Below are 13,408 nucleotides of genomic sequence, written 5' to 3'. Positions count from 1 at the left end.
AAAATGGGAATTTCTCAGGAATCACATTCTGGGAGAAGGAAAAGGTACCAGCCAGAGCAGGAACTTGTCTCCAGGAAAGAGATTTCACACAGCTCTAAGGAGGCTAAGGAATGGCGGGTCAGTGGTGGGTGGGACCATTGTTGGACCTAGACTGTTTATCCTTGGCTCCTAAACTTCTTTCTCATTTCAGAAACCCAGCTGCTTGGAGTTCAGTGGGTAACTTCTTCCCTTTTCCCAACGTATCCATGCTAAATATGTTTCTACTTTTCATTATTAATTTGGCTCCTTTAATTGACTTATTGAAGACAGGTGGACAACGTCAGTGTGGAGTACGGGCTTTAGTTAGGTCTCAAACCTGCACAAATGACTTTCTGAGATGCCTCCAAATTCTCCCAACATCCCTTAGCTCGTATCTGCTTTAGGGTATGACTGGCATTTTTCACCCCCCTACTGTAAACTTCTCCAACCCAGCAGCTGGACTGCCCTTCCTCCAGCTATCCTTCCCTAAATAATCCAGTCATTTTGCTACCTGGCCTGTTCCCCTCCCCTTCCCTTCTCTTCTCATGACCAGGCTCAGGGTTGTGTTCACTCTGGACTCTCCCAGGTATCTCTGCTTCTGGCCATGTTCTCCCTCACATCTACAATAAAAATCATCTCCATATTTTGGGAATAGTTTTGTCCTCCTTTTTATTTCTTTTATAATTTAGCTTTGCCCCTCAAGTTTGGTAACCTTTTATTATTCTAGAGCATTTACTTTTGGAAGAATGAGTTCTTCAAGCTTCTATAAATCTCTTTTAAAAAGTTGAATAGGCTCCTTGTGAGCCGTAAGAGCCAGGAAGACGAGGGTGTAGAAGAGATTCCTTGGGTCTGAAGTCACTGACTCCTAGCTCTTCCCAGAGAGCCCTGTTTCTTGCCTAAGGACAGAATTCTGGCCAGACAAGCAGACTGGATAAGTGACCCTATGCCCTTCTCAGTTTTCTGAGCTGTCTGTCCTAGCTTCCCCCTGACTCCTCTTCTGTCTAATCCTCTAATGAGATTGGAATCAGAGTGTCTCCTACAGGCCTGTTATCTCACTGGCTAACCTTCCTGCCTCCCAAGGTCAGTCCTTCCAGGGATCTGCCTTGTCCTCTCTTATCTAGCCCAGCTTTCTGTACTGAGCCAGATTAAGCCTCTTGCTTCCAGATCAGATGGCTAACTGTCTCTTCCCAGCCTCTACAGGACCAGTGTTGGAGGTCATGACAGCCTCCTAAGGCCTTTTCTCCACCACCACTCTCAACTACATCTTCATCACTACTCAAGTGCACACAACAGTAGCCAACAGCTTTAGCAGTATTTGAGCTCAATAGGCAATTGAAAGACTTTTCGTGCACTTAGTCAAGATACACGCAGCTCAGAAGGCATCTTCTCACCCTTCTTTGGACAGGACTTCTATGTGTAGATGTGTGGCCCAACACAATTTGGCGGTGTCCTAAGGGTACGTGTCTTCTCTGTCATCTAGTGAAAGTCAGGCAATGGGAGTTTTGTGAAAAGATTTATCTCCTTTGTCAGCTGTGTCAGACAACAGGAGACAGTAAGTCTCACACAGTGCAGATGTCTGTTCTTCTCTGAGAAGAAATCAGCAAACGACACTAACACTCACGACTGTGACACAGGATCAGGACAAAGCACTCAGGAGTCTGCCGATCTGTGAGTGTCCGTGGCTCAAAAAGGTCATGGAAAGAAGGACGATGAGGCAGGCTTCCTTGGAGTCTCCCCATTCACCTCCATTGCTGACAGGGTGTGTGGCCACACTCCACTGGTGCTACTCCTCATGTTGATTACATGTGCAATGATTGTTGTGTCTCTTTAAGAGACAAGCCATGCCCACTTCCTCCCCCATCCACTGAGGCAGGCTGATCTACAGCTTCTGGCCTGAGCTCCCTCTCTCTTTTCCATCTTCCTCTCAGAGAGGCAGCTTTGTTTCTGCCTCTCTCCCCACTTCTCCCCCTTCTCTGTCTCTCTTTCCTCCTCCTCCTCCTCTCTCTCTCACTCTCCACTTCTCCCTTTTTCCTTCCCCTCCATAACCTCCTGAATAAATATTCAACCTCACTCTGCATAGCGTGCGTATCCATGTCTCTGTCTCTTGCCCGCCTGCCATGTGTCTCCCTGCCTGGGACCAGCCACTCTCGGGGGACTGACAGCCATCTCTGCCTGGGGCAAGCTGCTCTCAGGGCCCACTGCCTGCAACCACATGGCCCGCTATCACCGTTTGGGGACCTACAGCATTTCTGCTGCCTACTGCCACCCGGGATCCTGCAGCATTTTTAATTTTTTAATTACAACATGGACTGGAACTGTTATGTAATTAAGAGACCCAGGATTTCATTCTGCTCTATTATTAAAATATTCCCTTTGTGCTTTATGTTTTTTTTCTGTAATGCCAAGGCACTTAAAAGTGCAGAAACTTGGCTAATCCTGGAGGGGAGAATAACTGAATTTTGATTTCTTTGAAAAGCAACTCATGTTTGTGGTATACAAGAGTGAAGCACAAAGCGTCCCACAAGCAAATTCACATCCGTTTCTCATTCTCTTTTTTTCTTTCCCCCACTTCTAGCTCCTCTGTATGAGTTGCTGAAATCAAAGCTGCCCCGGGTTTGTCCACCTAGAAGTCTTTCTCCTCCATTTGTTCTTCCTAGTATTAGTAACACAGGTCCCTGCAGGAGACTGAAGTCATAGCTCTTCCCCCACCCCAAGATCTTCCTCTTGGACAGTACCAGAAAATCAAAAAGATAAGCTTAAATTCTGCTTCTCCCATTCCACACAGGGATACAATGGGAAAGGGCATAAAATGGCAGTAGGGGAGAGTGTAATTCAGAAGAATAATATTTCCTGAGGATATTAGTATGGTAGACTTGGAGGAATGGGGGAGAAGTAGCTGAGAACCTCATTGACTCTACAGGTTCTCACTGGGCATGACCCTGCCATATAGTTGGTATAGAAGACTGCATGACTCTAATGTCATATTGGGTCTCTGACATAAGGTGAGACAATTCCACTCTGTGTCCTCCCTGGATACTTCTGACTCCGGTTATGTAAGCCACACCACACTGTACACAGTAGATAATCAGATCAGAAGAAGCCTAGCCTTTCCTTCCTCCATGGCACCGTGCCTGGCACAATAGAGATACATATAAGTCCAGAGCTCTTCAGTGTGCATCTGCAGGGAATATGTTTCGGGCCCTGGGAGCCATGGCCTGTGTTCTCCTCTTCAGGCTGTTCTTACTGTTGGTCCTGGCAGCCTTTTCCCAGGGCAAGCGCCTGGGCCCTACATCTCCCCTCCGTTATTCCAGGTTCCTAGACCCTTCCCATGCTGCTTTTCTGCGCTGGGACTTTGATTATGAGGCTGAGTTCATCACATTTGAGCTCCAAGTCCGAACAACTGGCTGGGTTGGCCTGGGCATCACAGATCGCTACACTTTTGTGGGAAGTGATCTGGTAGTTGGAGGAGTCCTTCCTGATGGCAATGTCTACTTTTCGGTAAGTCTAGGGATGAATAACTCCTGATGATAAATTAGTTCCTGTGTTGGGTTGAGGATGCTGCATGTCCATAGTCTCCAGTTTCCACCCCAAAGATGAGCTCCTTCTGTGGCTTGAGAAAGGTTATGTCTAAAAAAGAATTTCGTTCTCCAACACCTTCAAGCACACTGAATTCTGGTTGAATGTTTATCTCCTCTTACAAAGATGATCTGGCATTGTAATTTACATCATTTAGGCCAGTTACCTGTTAAGACTTTTAAGAAAGAAGAAGTCTTATACGGTAAGAGTCTAATAGCACTTACCTGTTAGGTGCAGAGTAAACACAGGTCACTGGAGAAAATTCAAAGCTATTAGAGACAGTTTCTGTATCCAGTAAACTTCAGGCCCACTCTGGTAGATCTCAGTATGAAATTGTCTAATAATAGCAATGACAGAATGTGAAGCAATATCAGCATTGTCATGCTTCCAAATTCTCTTCATTTTAAATCCCATAGCATCGCTGAGGGCTGAAGTGGAATTCTATAACCCAGCAGTTCTCAGCCTTGCTAAAGCTGCAACCCTTTAATACAGTTCATCATCTTGTAGTGATTCCCCCCAACCATAAAATTATTCTTTTTTTAAATATTTATTTATGTATTTATTATGTATACAATATTCTGTCTGTGCAGGCCAGAAGAGGGCACCAGACCCCATTACAGATGGTTGTGAGCCACCATGTGGTTGCTGGGAATTGAACTCAGGACCTTTGGAAGAGCAGGCAATGCTCTTAACCTCTGAGCCATCTCTCCAGCCCCCATAAAATTATTCTTATTGCTACTTCATAACTATAATTTTGCTACTATTGTAAAAGTTAATGTAATATCTGATACACAGGATATCTGGCATGTGACCTCTGTGAAAGGGTCATTCAGTGCCCACAGGTTAAAAACTGCTGCCATAATATGCCTTTCACAAATGAAGTAATAGCTCACTTGTCTGCCAAAACTCACATATTCTAAGCTCACAACCACCTTTCTGAACTACACTTACACAGGGTAGTGCTATCACAGTATGAGAAAATGTATAATGACAGTCTCATGAGAAAGGATGACTGGTACAGATCATTCAGAGAACAAGTTATCCTCTGAAGGCATCAATGAAGGATTGTTCGAATTTATGAAGCTCAGATTTAAAGAGAGAATAGTAAAGTCATGTGGTGAAACTCCAGCAGACATTTCTCTGTCCCCTCTGAAAGCACACCCATTTGAACAGTGTAGGTAGCTGGCTTTTGCCATTTTAGCATACACCTGTTGTCCCAAAGCCTAACTGTTTAGGATCCTGGTTCTTACTTCTTAATGACCACTGGACCCTAGGACCAGCACCTTTTGGATGAAGACACTCTGGAACAGGATGGGAGTCAGGATGCTGAACTACTAAAGCTCACAGAAGATTCTGTCTCTACCACCATGCGCTTTTCCAGGCCCTTCCGATCCTGTGATCCACACGACCTTGACATTACGGTAATATGTGGAAAAGAAAAACATATTTAGTCACAACCATTTTCTCCAAAGAAGATATAGTCGCCTCAATTCATGCAGTCAGTCACAAATTCATGAGACTATTATCCTTTAGACTTCATGGGTACTGTCCGATTGTATCAACTCTTGAAAAACCTAATCATTAATTGGCATGGTCCTACCCAATGACTAAGTGCCCATTCTCATCTCCCTGTCTTAAAGAATTCTCACCAATTCCATTGAACATCAGAGTTTTGATTTTAAATTTAGTTCAACCCTCTTATTCTGCAGGTGTAAAATTGCCAAACAAGAAAAATAGGAAGCGGTCAAGCATGACAAATGAGTTAACCTCAGTCAGAGGTAGAGCTAAAGCCAAACTAATCTTGTCTCAAGTTATTCCCATTCCACTGTGTAGATAAGCGGCACATACAGTACCCTGGATATAGGTTATATGCAAGGTACTTTTGAGTACCAAGTGCTCAATGCTCATGGTACCCATAGAGTGACACCATGAGGGTCCTGGCTGCCTATGGCCTAGATGACATACCGAAGATGAATCGGGAGCGTACATTTGTCAAGTCAATCTTCTTGCTACAAATGCTACAATACGATGATCAAGATGCCCCTGAAGACACCATCATCCATGACTTGACTATCAGTAATGTAAGACCTCACCACTACACTGCCTATCTGCCTCCACCTGTTTCCCTCTCCCTGCTCATTCCAGACCCCTCATCTTGAACCCAGTACCCACACATTTCTGAGAGTAACTTACCCTGAGTCCTCCTTGGCTCTGTGAGGAAGACCCATCTAGCCCTAAAATGAACCCTGTTCCCTCGCCTGTCCACTCTCCTGCTTTGGGGGGAGCCTCACTTCCATTCCACTGTACTTTTGTGCACCTTTACCCAGTTCCTCATTCCAGAGGATGACACCACATATGCCTGCTCCTTTCTCCCGCTTCCCATTGTCAGCAAGAAGCATCACATCTACAAGGTACGTGAGGCAAACAGTGAAGTCTGCCAAGGCAGGGAGGGGCCTGGAACAAAGCGATGGGCCTCTCATAGTTTGGAGATTTAAAAAGTTGCCATAAGGAAATAACAGAGAGGGAGATGTGGAGCAGAGCCAGGTGGAGTTTGGTAGGGTGGGAGGCCGCATAATTCTCTGGGGCCAGGACTAGAACTGCCAGCACTATTTTATTCATGCAGCAGATACTCTGATGAAGGATAGTAGATAGTAAGTTTTTGAAAAGAACAATTTCAAGTCCCATCATGACTCAGAACTGTTAGTGTTTAGGAATGGAGTGGTCAGAGCAAAGAAGGGATGTGACCATGCACAGTCAGAAAGTAGGAAAATTCAAGCCAGAGTGAAGTCAGTCATCTAACTTGCATTTGAATATTTTTAACTTAAGTCAAGTCCAAAAATATAATTTTCTAAGTTCCAAGGTATAGGGAGTCATTTTCAAAGGAAAAATTCAAAGGATGTGGCTACATATATGCAAATTAGGAATTGATTGAGGTCACTAAAGAAAGTCAGAACCCTTGGAACGCCACTGGTGACTTAGCACTGTGAGCTGTGCTCCCAAGAAATGCATTCAAAGAGACAGGGGTTAAGAGAAGAGTCTAATACAGTTTTGGAGAGAGAAACAGATAAGAAGGAGAAACTCAGAGAAGCGGAGAATGGCATAGCTTTTGGCGGGGGGGGGGGGGGAGAAAAACAGAGAATAAGAATTTGACAGAAAATCTTGACTATCACCCACCCTCCCTTCTCTGTTCAGTTTGAGCCCTTGCTGGTGGAGCGCAATGAGACGATGGTTCATCACATCCTCGTGTATGCATGCGGCAATGCTAGTGTGCTCCCCACGGGCATCGGTGAATGCTATGGCTCGGACCCTGCCTTCTCCCTCTGTTCCCATGTCATCGCAGGCTGGGCTGTCGGGGGCCTTGTGAGTCCAGAAACAGGGGCGTTTTGTGACAAAGGGGTGCATGCTATTAGGCAATGGGCTAATGGAAGACATGGGGGCATAGAAATTCTGAAAGAAAGCTTAGAAAACCAGAGAAGAGCCAGAGGTTGGGTCCCAGCCTCTTGTCTCTGGCCTTTCTCATACCAATGCCATGTTTTCTTATCTCCACAGAGTTATCAGTTTCCAGATGATGTTGGTATCTCTATTGGAACCCCCTTGGACCCTCAGTGGATTCGACTGGAGGTTCACTACAGCAATTTTCAGAACCTTCCTGGTGAGTATCTAAAGGACTTCTGGGAGGGAAGATGGTGGAGTTAACCGAGTCTTCTGGATATGGGGGACATGTGGCATACATGCTGAATCCTCTTAGTCACAGCCCATTCCAGCTTTCCTGAACATTGTGACCCACCCCCGCCTTCTGAGGAGACTATTTCTTTCTACTCTAGGCATACGTGATACCTCAGGGATTCGACTGTACTACACCTCACACCTTCGCAAATATGACATGGGAGTCCTGGAGCTGGGCATCTCAGTTTTCCCGATTCACTTTATTCCCCCGGGAGCTGAGGCCTTCCTGTCCTATGGGCTATGCAAGACAGAGAAGTTTGAGGAGGTAAATCTGAGAGACAGGCATTCCTTGAGGTTTCTTGTTCTCCATCAGAGCTCTGGTCTAATCCCTAAACTCACAAGCCTGAGCCACCAATTTAAAGAATATTTGGAGCCCAGTGCTCAGAAAAACAACAAACCCAAATTATACAAGAGAGGAATGAGTCAGGCCATTCGGAGCAGTAAGGACAGGATGGTTCAAGGAAAATAGCAGAGTGAGTGGGAAAACCTGGAAAGGGGGTGGACAGAACACAGTGGTCAGAAAGCAGGGAAAAGGGCTAGAAATGCTGTCTTCTGGGCGTGGCCAAACCAATGCAGCCATGACATCAGAGCAGCAGTGGCTGCCTGCAGTGAGCAAACTCAAGACTGGTTCCATCAGCTGTCAGATGTATGGGGTCCGACCTTCTCCTGCTAAGCTACTGATTTCTGATGGGTCATAAGAGAAAGTCAGTCATTGCGTTTTCACTGCAGATCCCAGCAGGATCCAACAGATAGTTCCAAACCCAGGGTCTCACAGTGATCCTGGATAAACTCAATGAGTACTCCAAAAGGAAAAAAAAAAATTAATGTGAATCTGAGGAGGGGACTTGTAGGGAAGAAGGTGGTTAATAAGGTAAGCAAAGAGATTTAGAGTGGGGAAGACAGTTATCAGAATACATTTCATATGTGAAACTGTCAAAGAATAAATTCAATAAAATTTAAAGGCGAAAAATTAAGATAGCAACTCTTAATCGGAACAAGAAGAAGATGCTATCAAGAGTCAAGGGAAAAAAAATAAAGTTAGAGGTCAGAGTTCTTGACCAATCAGGTGTACCTTCTCCTTGTTACAGATGAATGGGGCCCCAGTATCTGATATATATGTATATAGCTACCTGATCCACACCCACTTAGCTGGCCGCTCCCTGCAAGCTGTACAATACAGGTAAACAGAAAGGCTAAAAACTTTTTCTTCTGTGTATGGGAGTAGTTTCAGATTCTGCATAGTATTCTATCTGGTTGAGAATGAGGAGCTAGAATAGAGATGAGGCTGAGGAAGAGGGATCTTTTATGTTTATTTCAAGAGCTATTTGCATTCACTGAACAAACCCACATATTGCAACTTTATTGGTCTTATCACTGTCTTTCTGCTCCTCTCTCCTTCTAGAAATGGAACCCAACTCCAAATAATATGCAAAGATTATTCATATGACTTCAATCTGCAAGAGACTCGAGACTTACCTCAGCCTGCAGTGATTAAGCCGGTGTGAACCTAAGAGGGGGCAATGGCTGCAGTGAGGGAGAGAGCAGGAAAACAGTAGGATTGTCTGAGTCCCTCTTTGGCTTACTCTCAACTCTCCTGTTTCCCTGTGAATAGGGGGATGAGCTGCTGATCGAATGTAACTACCAGACCCTGGATCGTGACTCCATGACTTTTGTAAGTGTCTTTCTCCACAGCAGTGTCATTGACTATGGTCCTATGAGAGAGCTGCATCCTGGCTTTAACTATCCGATAACTCTGGTTGTTACAGCTTATACCTTCCTCTCTTCTGGGAGATTTTTCGTGTTCTTACATTTCCATGCATCCAAGATTGAGATTCCCTACACTCTTCTGTCAGTGACCCACTAAGACCATGAGAGGATCTGTTAAGGCATCTCTGTCTCATGTTAGCCAGGAAGGTGCCAACACCATTAATGAACTTGACCATTACTGCCCTGGGTTTGATGTCAGCATAACCATTTAGCAGTTTTATGATCTAGATAAAGCATCAAAATCATGTTTACATTATAAATTCATAAAGAAAGAATAATAATACTAGCTCATAAAATTGTTGTGATATCCTGGGTAGTGGTGGTGCATCCTTTTAATCCCAGCACTTGGAAGGTAGAGGCAGGTGGATCTCTGTGAGTTCAAGGCCAGCCTGGTCTACAGAGCGAGTTCCAGGATATGAAAACCAAGGCTACATAGGAAAACCCGCTCTTGAAAAAAAAGATCAAAAATATTATTGTGATAACTGCTTAACACATATAGAAGAATGGGATCATCGTGTCTCTTGTAGTAGGTACATGCTTACTTAGAGCTAACTATTGTTACTGTGATTGTGAGGAAACCCGACAATTTTATATAGGGATGAATTCAATGCTTCAGAAATGATTGCATGTTTTTAAGGAAGAAAACACAGCCATAAATATAATTGTAAAACAAGACAGAAAACATCAGAATGGAAAAATGGGGATGAGAGTTTAGAAATATTTCAGGGAACATAAAGTGATATAAGGAACTTGTGATCTCAATAAGTGGGTACATAACGATGCGGAGTTCTAGAGAAGGATAGAAGTGAGAAAGTCATCCATCAAAAAGGAATGCAGGACATGTGCATGAAGAATGATGAGCTTGCGTGGATGTTAAGGAATGAGGGCAGACACATGAAGTAACTGAATGAGTTTGAGGGATTTGAGGCTGCCAAGAGTTCTTAAAGCATCTTCTCGAAGATGATGCTTCCTGCCTACAAGTCTCAGACAGCAGAGTTGAACTGTCAAATTATATTGGCATGTCAATAATAGAAGGGAATAATAGGCTGGGATTTGTTATATACAATCAACTAATTTGTCATCAAATAGATTATTTTCAAAAGACAATAAGAGGCCACTGGAGTTCATTGAGTAGGGTCATGAGAGGGTACAAAATACATATTATATTATATTATATTATATTATATTATATTATAAGCAAATGATATGACGCTGGACAGAAAGAGATTGCAATACAGTCAGGTGGGTGACTGACACTAAGTGCAAATCAGGCAGTGTACCCCAAACCGGGGTGAGTGGGGTAGTTAGCAGTGGAAATGTAGAGAATAAGGAAGATACGTGGAATAACTTTTTGAGAAGTAATATCAGTATTTGTTCAATAACTGGAAAGAAAACAAAGCATAGGAAGAGATATGGCAGGGCACACTGAGCTGAACTCTATGTTTGGGAAGAGGAAAAGCTCTCTGGAATAGTGACAACCTTTACAATGTATTGCATGCCTATTCCCTCTCTACATGCTTTTATATACTTGTTTCTCCCTCTCTTCGCCTTTTCCAGGGAGGTCCCAGCACCATTAATGAGATGTGCCTTGTCTTCTTCTTCTACTATCCCAGAATTAACATCTCCAGTTGCCTGGGATACCCTGACATTATCTATGTGACCAATGAGCTGGGAGAAGAAGCGTCAGAGTGAGTCATTCTGGAATCTGGGCTTGGGCATCTGGGAGCCACTCTAGGTTCAAGTCTCTTGCCAACCCTAAGGTGGCTCCCTTAACTAAGAATTGTGCTTCCATGCTCCCCTATCCAACCTTCCTTATCCCAATCCTCCTTTTTCCCCAAGTTCCCCCCATTCTCCCCTTCTCCCTTTTCTCTCCCCATCTCCCCTTACCCCCATCCCACCCCACCCCCAAGATCTCAATTTTCTCCCCGGCAATTTTGACTACTTCCCATAGCCAAGAGGACAACTATATGCTTTTCCTTTGGTTCACCTTCTTACTTAGCATCTTTGGGATCACCAATTGTAGACTCCGTGACCCTTGTTTATCGCTAGAAACCAATTATGAGTGAGTACATCCCATATTCATCTTTTTGGGTCTGAGTTACCTCACTCAGGATAGTGTTTTCTATTTCCATCCATTTGCATGCAAAATTTGAGAAGTCATTGTTTTTTACCGCAGCATAGTACTCTAATGTGTAGATATTCCACACTTTCTTCATCCATTCTTCCATTGAAGGGCATCTAGGTTGTTTCCAGGTTCTGGCTGTTACAAATAATACTGGAATCTGAAACCCACAAGTGTGGGAAGGGATATTGAAAGGACCTGGGGAAGGAGCAAAAGAAGTGTCATTCATTCCCCCGAGGCTGGTGAGCTAGGAGCCCTCAGGGGATGGCCTAATCATCCCCCTGCAATCCTCACTCTTGCTTCTTCCCGTGTTTGCTCAAAAAGCTCTGACCACAGGAGTTTTGTGGGAGAGTGTCTGTATCAGTAAAGGCACAGTAAAGAGGAGCAGCTGACCCTGGAAAGTCAGATATCATAGCACAAATTTCTCTATCCTGCTGCACCCGAGCACTAGGTTACAGTCATGTTCAAACTTTTAAGTAAGTACCCACGCTTGCTTCTAAGACTCTAATAAGAAGCAGGAAAAAAAATCCTTAATAGACACACTACAACTTCAGGGCAATTGCAAGTTCTCTGAAGGTAACTCGTCAACCTTCCAGACCCTATGGCACCCACATGAAGATCCACATCCTTAAAGAACAACCTCTTTTTCGATGTCCTAAGTTCTCTCTGATATGTTGTTCTTGCCAAACTCACTAAGAATGTCAGCTTAGCTATACAATGTTCCATGTAGCTTTTGCCAGCGTGTTTTCAACCTATTTTGTCAGAGGGGCATTTCGCCAATGATTACTCCCAAGTCCCTGTCCTAATAACTCTTCCATCCATAGGAATCCCATGGAGAACCTGATGGTCCTGAATAATGTTGAATGGACACCAGAGAACATTAAGAAAGCAGAGAAAGCTTGCAAGGAGTCCCAGCAGACAGTGCTGATCAAGACTATTGATGTGCGTGTCACAGGAGACACTGCCCTGCATGGTTGGGGGATGGGATTGGGCAAGACAAAGAATGGTGGAAGCAAATGGCAACAATAGGAATTAGGGAAGGAACTCCGAAGAAGCAGAAAGGCAAGCTGTTGCTGCGCTGCATTGTAGGAGTGGTTGGAGCCTCTCAGTTAGCTTGTAGGACAGGAATGATAAAGTTTCAAGGAAAGGAAAAAAAGAAGGAATTTTTTTGAACTTACTCATTTGTCCCATCTCCTTCAGGAAGAAGAAGAAAATACAACAGGTTGGATTCCTGATATTATCCCAACTCCTCGAGGGCCGTGCTTAGAGTCCTCTGGAGGCAAAGTGGAACCTCAGGACAAGACCCCTGCAGGCTTCAGGGCTGCACCAATGGCCCTCTCTGGCTCCAATACTGCCACCCTGAGGCACCTGCCCCTGGTTGTTATCTTGTTCCTGCAGGGTACACTCTCGTGGCTCCTTGCCATGTTGCAGACTGGAGTATAATTCTGTCTCCTCATGCCATTTACTCCCCTATCATGAACCACGGAAACAATCCCCTGATATGACCCCTCTAAAAGACATTTGTCTGTGCCATTTTTGATAAACGAAACTATGACACTGTAGACTCTCAAATTTTATGCACAATTCACTTTTCAGGTTATTCTTAAAGCACAACCATTGATACAATCACACGTTGTCTGAGAAATTCTGCCTCCAAGTCTGAATGTTAGATGATGGATCCACTCTCTAAGAGTTTTAGTGCCCTGCTTCCTCTCAAATTGATGCTAAGAGTGGGATGGGACTTGAGTGCAGAGGTAAAGCATTGCAAACTCCTTGGCACAAGCATGGCCCTTGAGAAAGCTATTACTTCTCTTTTCTAATGATATTTTGTGTCCAGTTCTTTCAGAGGCAATGTGAGTATGCTAGAAGTATACTAGAGAAGAAAGGGCAATTTCTCATAATGGAAGGGGCTCTGTGTACACAGAAATAAATTTTGAATTATTGCATTAAATAGAATTCAACTTGCTTCCTTTGACAGTCTCTTTTGTTTGAATCTTTGGTCCATGAGAAACAATTTGGAAGCCTCTTGAATTGCCAGGTTAAAGCATCAGGAGGTTGTGGTTGCCCCAAATACAACTTCTTTATTGTTTATTTTTCCACATGTTACATTGTCACATATAAGTCATTCAGTGTGAAGATCCTATTTGGGAAGGCAGGTTGAAATGAGCTCTGAGCATAAGTAAAAAGCAAAGTAGAGAA

General features: G+C 44.0%; 1 protein-coding gene across 1 annotated transcript; it reads left to right on the top strand.

The window, feature by feature from the left end:
* Positions 1–3,228: 3,228 nt before the first annotated feature.
* LOC121435177 (DBH-like monooxygenase protein 2) lies at positions 3,229–12,652 on the top strand. The gene is made up of 13 exons (XM_041634272.1): positions 3,229–3,516; positions 4,869–5,015; positions 5,514–5,675; positions 5,922–6,005; positions 6,787–6,954; positions 7,144–7,246; positions 7,419–7,585; positions 8,409–8,500; positions 8,723–8,819; positions 8,933–8,992; positions 10,645–10,775; positions 12,034–12,151; positions 12,410–12,652. The coding sequence occupies exons 1-13, from the start codon at positions 3,229–3,231 to the stop codon at positions 12,650–12,652; spliced, it is 1,860 nt and encodes a 619-aa protein (XP_041490206.1).
* Positions 12,653–13,408: the final 756 nt, after the last annotated feature.

This window comes from Microtus oregoni, unplaced genomic scaffold, assembly GCF_018167655.1.
Source record: "Microtus oregoni isolate MIOR12 unplaced genomic scaffold, Mior012 000046F_ref0000063, whole genome shotgun sequence".
Lineage (NCBI taxonomy): Eukaryota > Metazoa > Chordata > Mammalia > Rodentia > Cricetidae > Microtus > Microtus oregoni.
This window is presented reverse-complemented; position numbering and strand designations above follow the sequence as displayed.

Excerpts from the sequence above, each read along its gene's own strand:
- LOC121435177 (XM_041634272.1), top strand. The coding sequence starts at position 3,229 with ATGGCCTGTGTTCTCCTCTTCAGGCTGTTCTTACTGTTGGTCCTGGCA. Across the intron at positions 6,955-7,143 it reads GCTGGGCTGTCGGGGGCCTT|AGTTATCAGTTTCCAGATGA; the intron begins GTGAGTCCAGAA and ends TTATCTCCACAG. Across the intron at positions 10,776-12,033 it reads CTGGGAGAAGAAGCGTCAGA|GAATCCCATGGAGAACCTGA; the intron begins GTGAGTCATTCT and ends TTCCATCCATAG.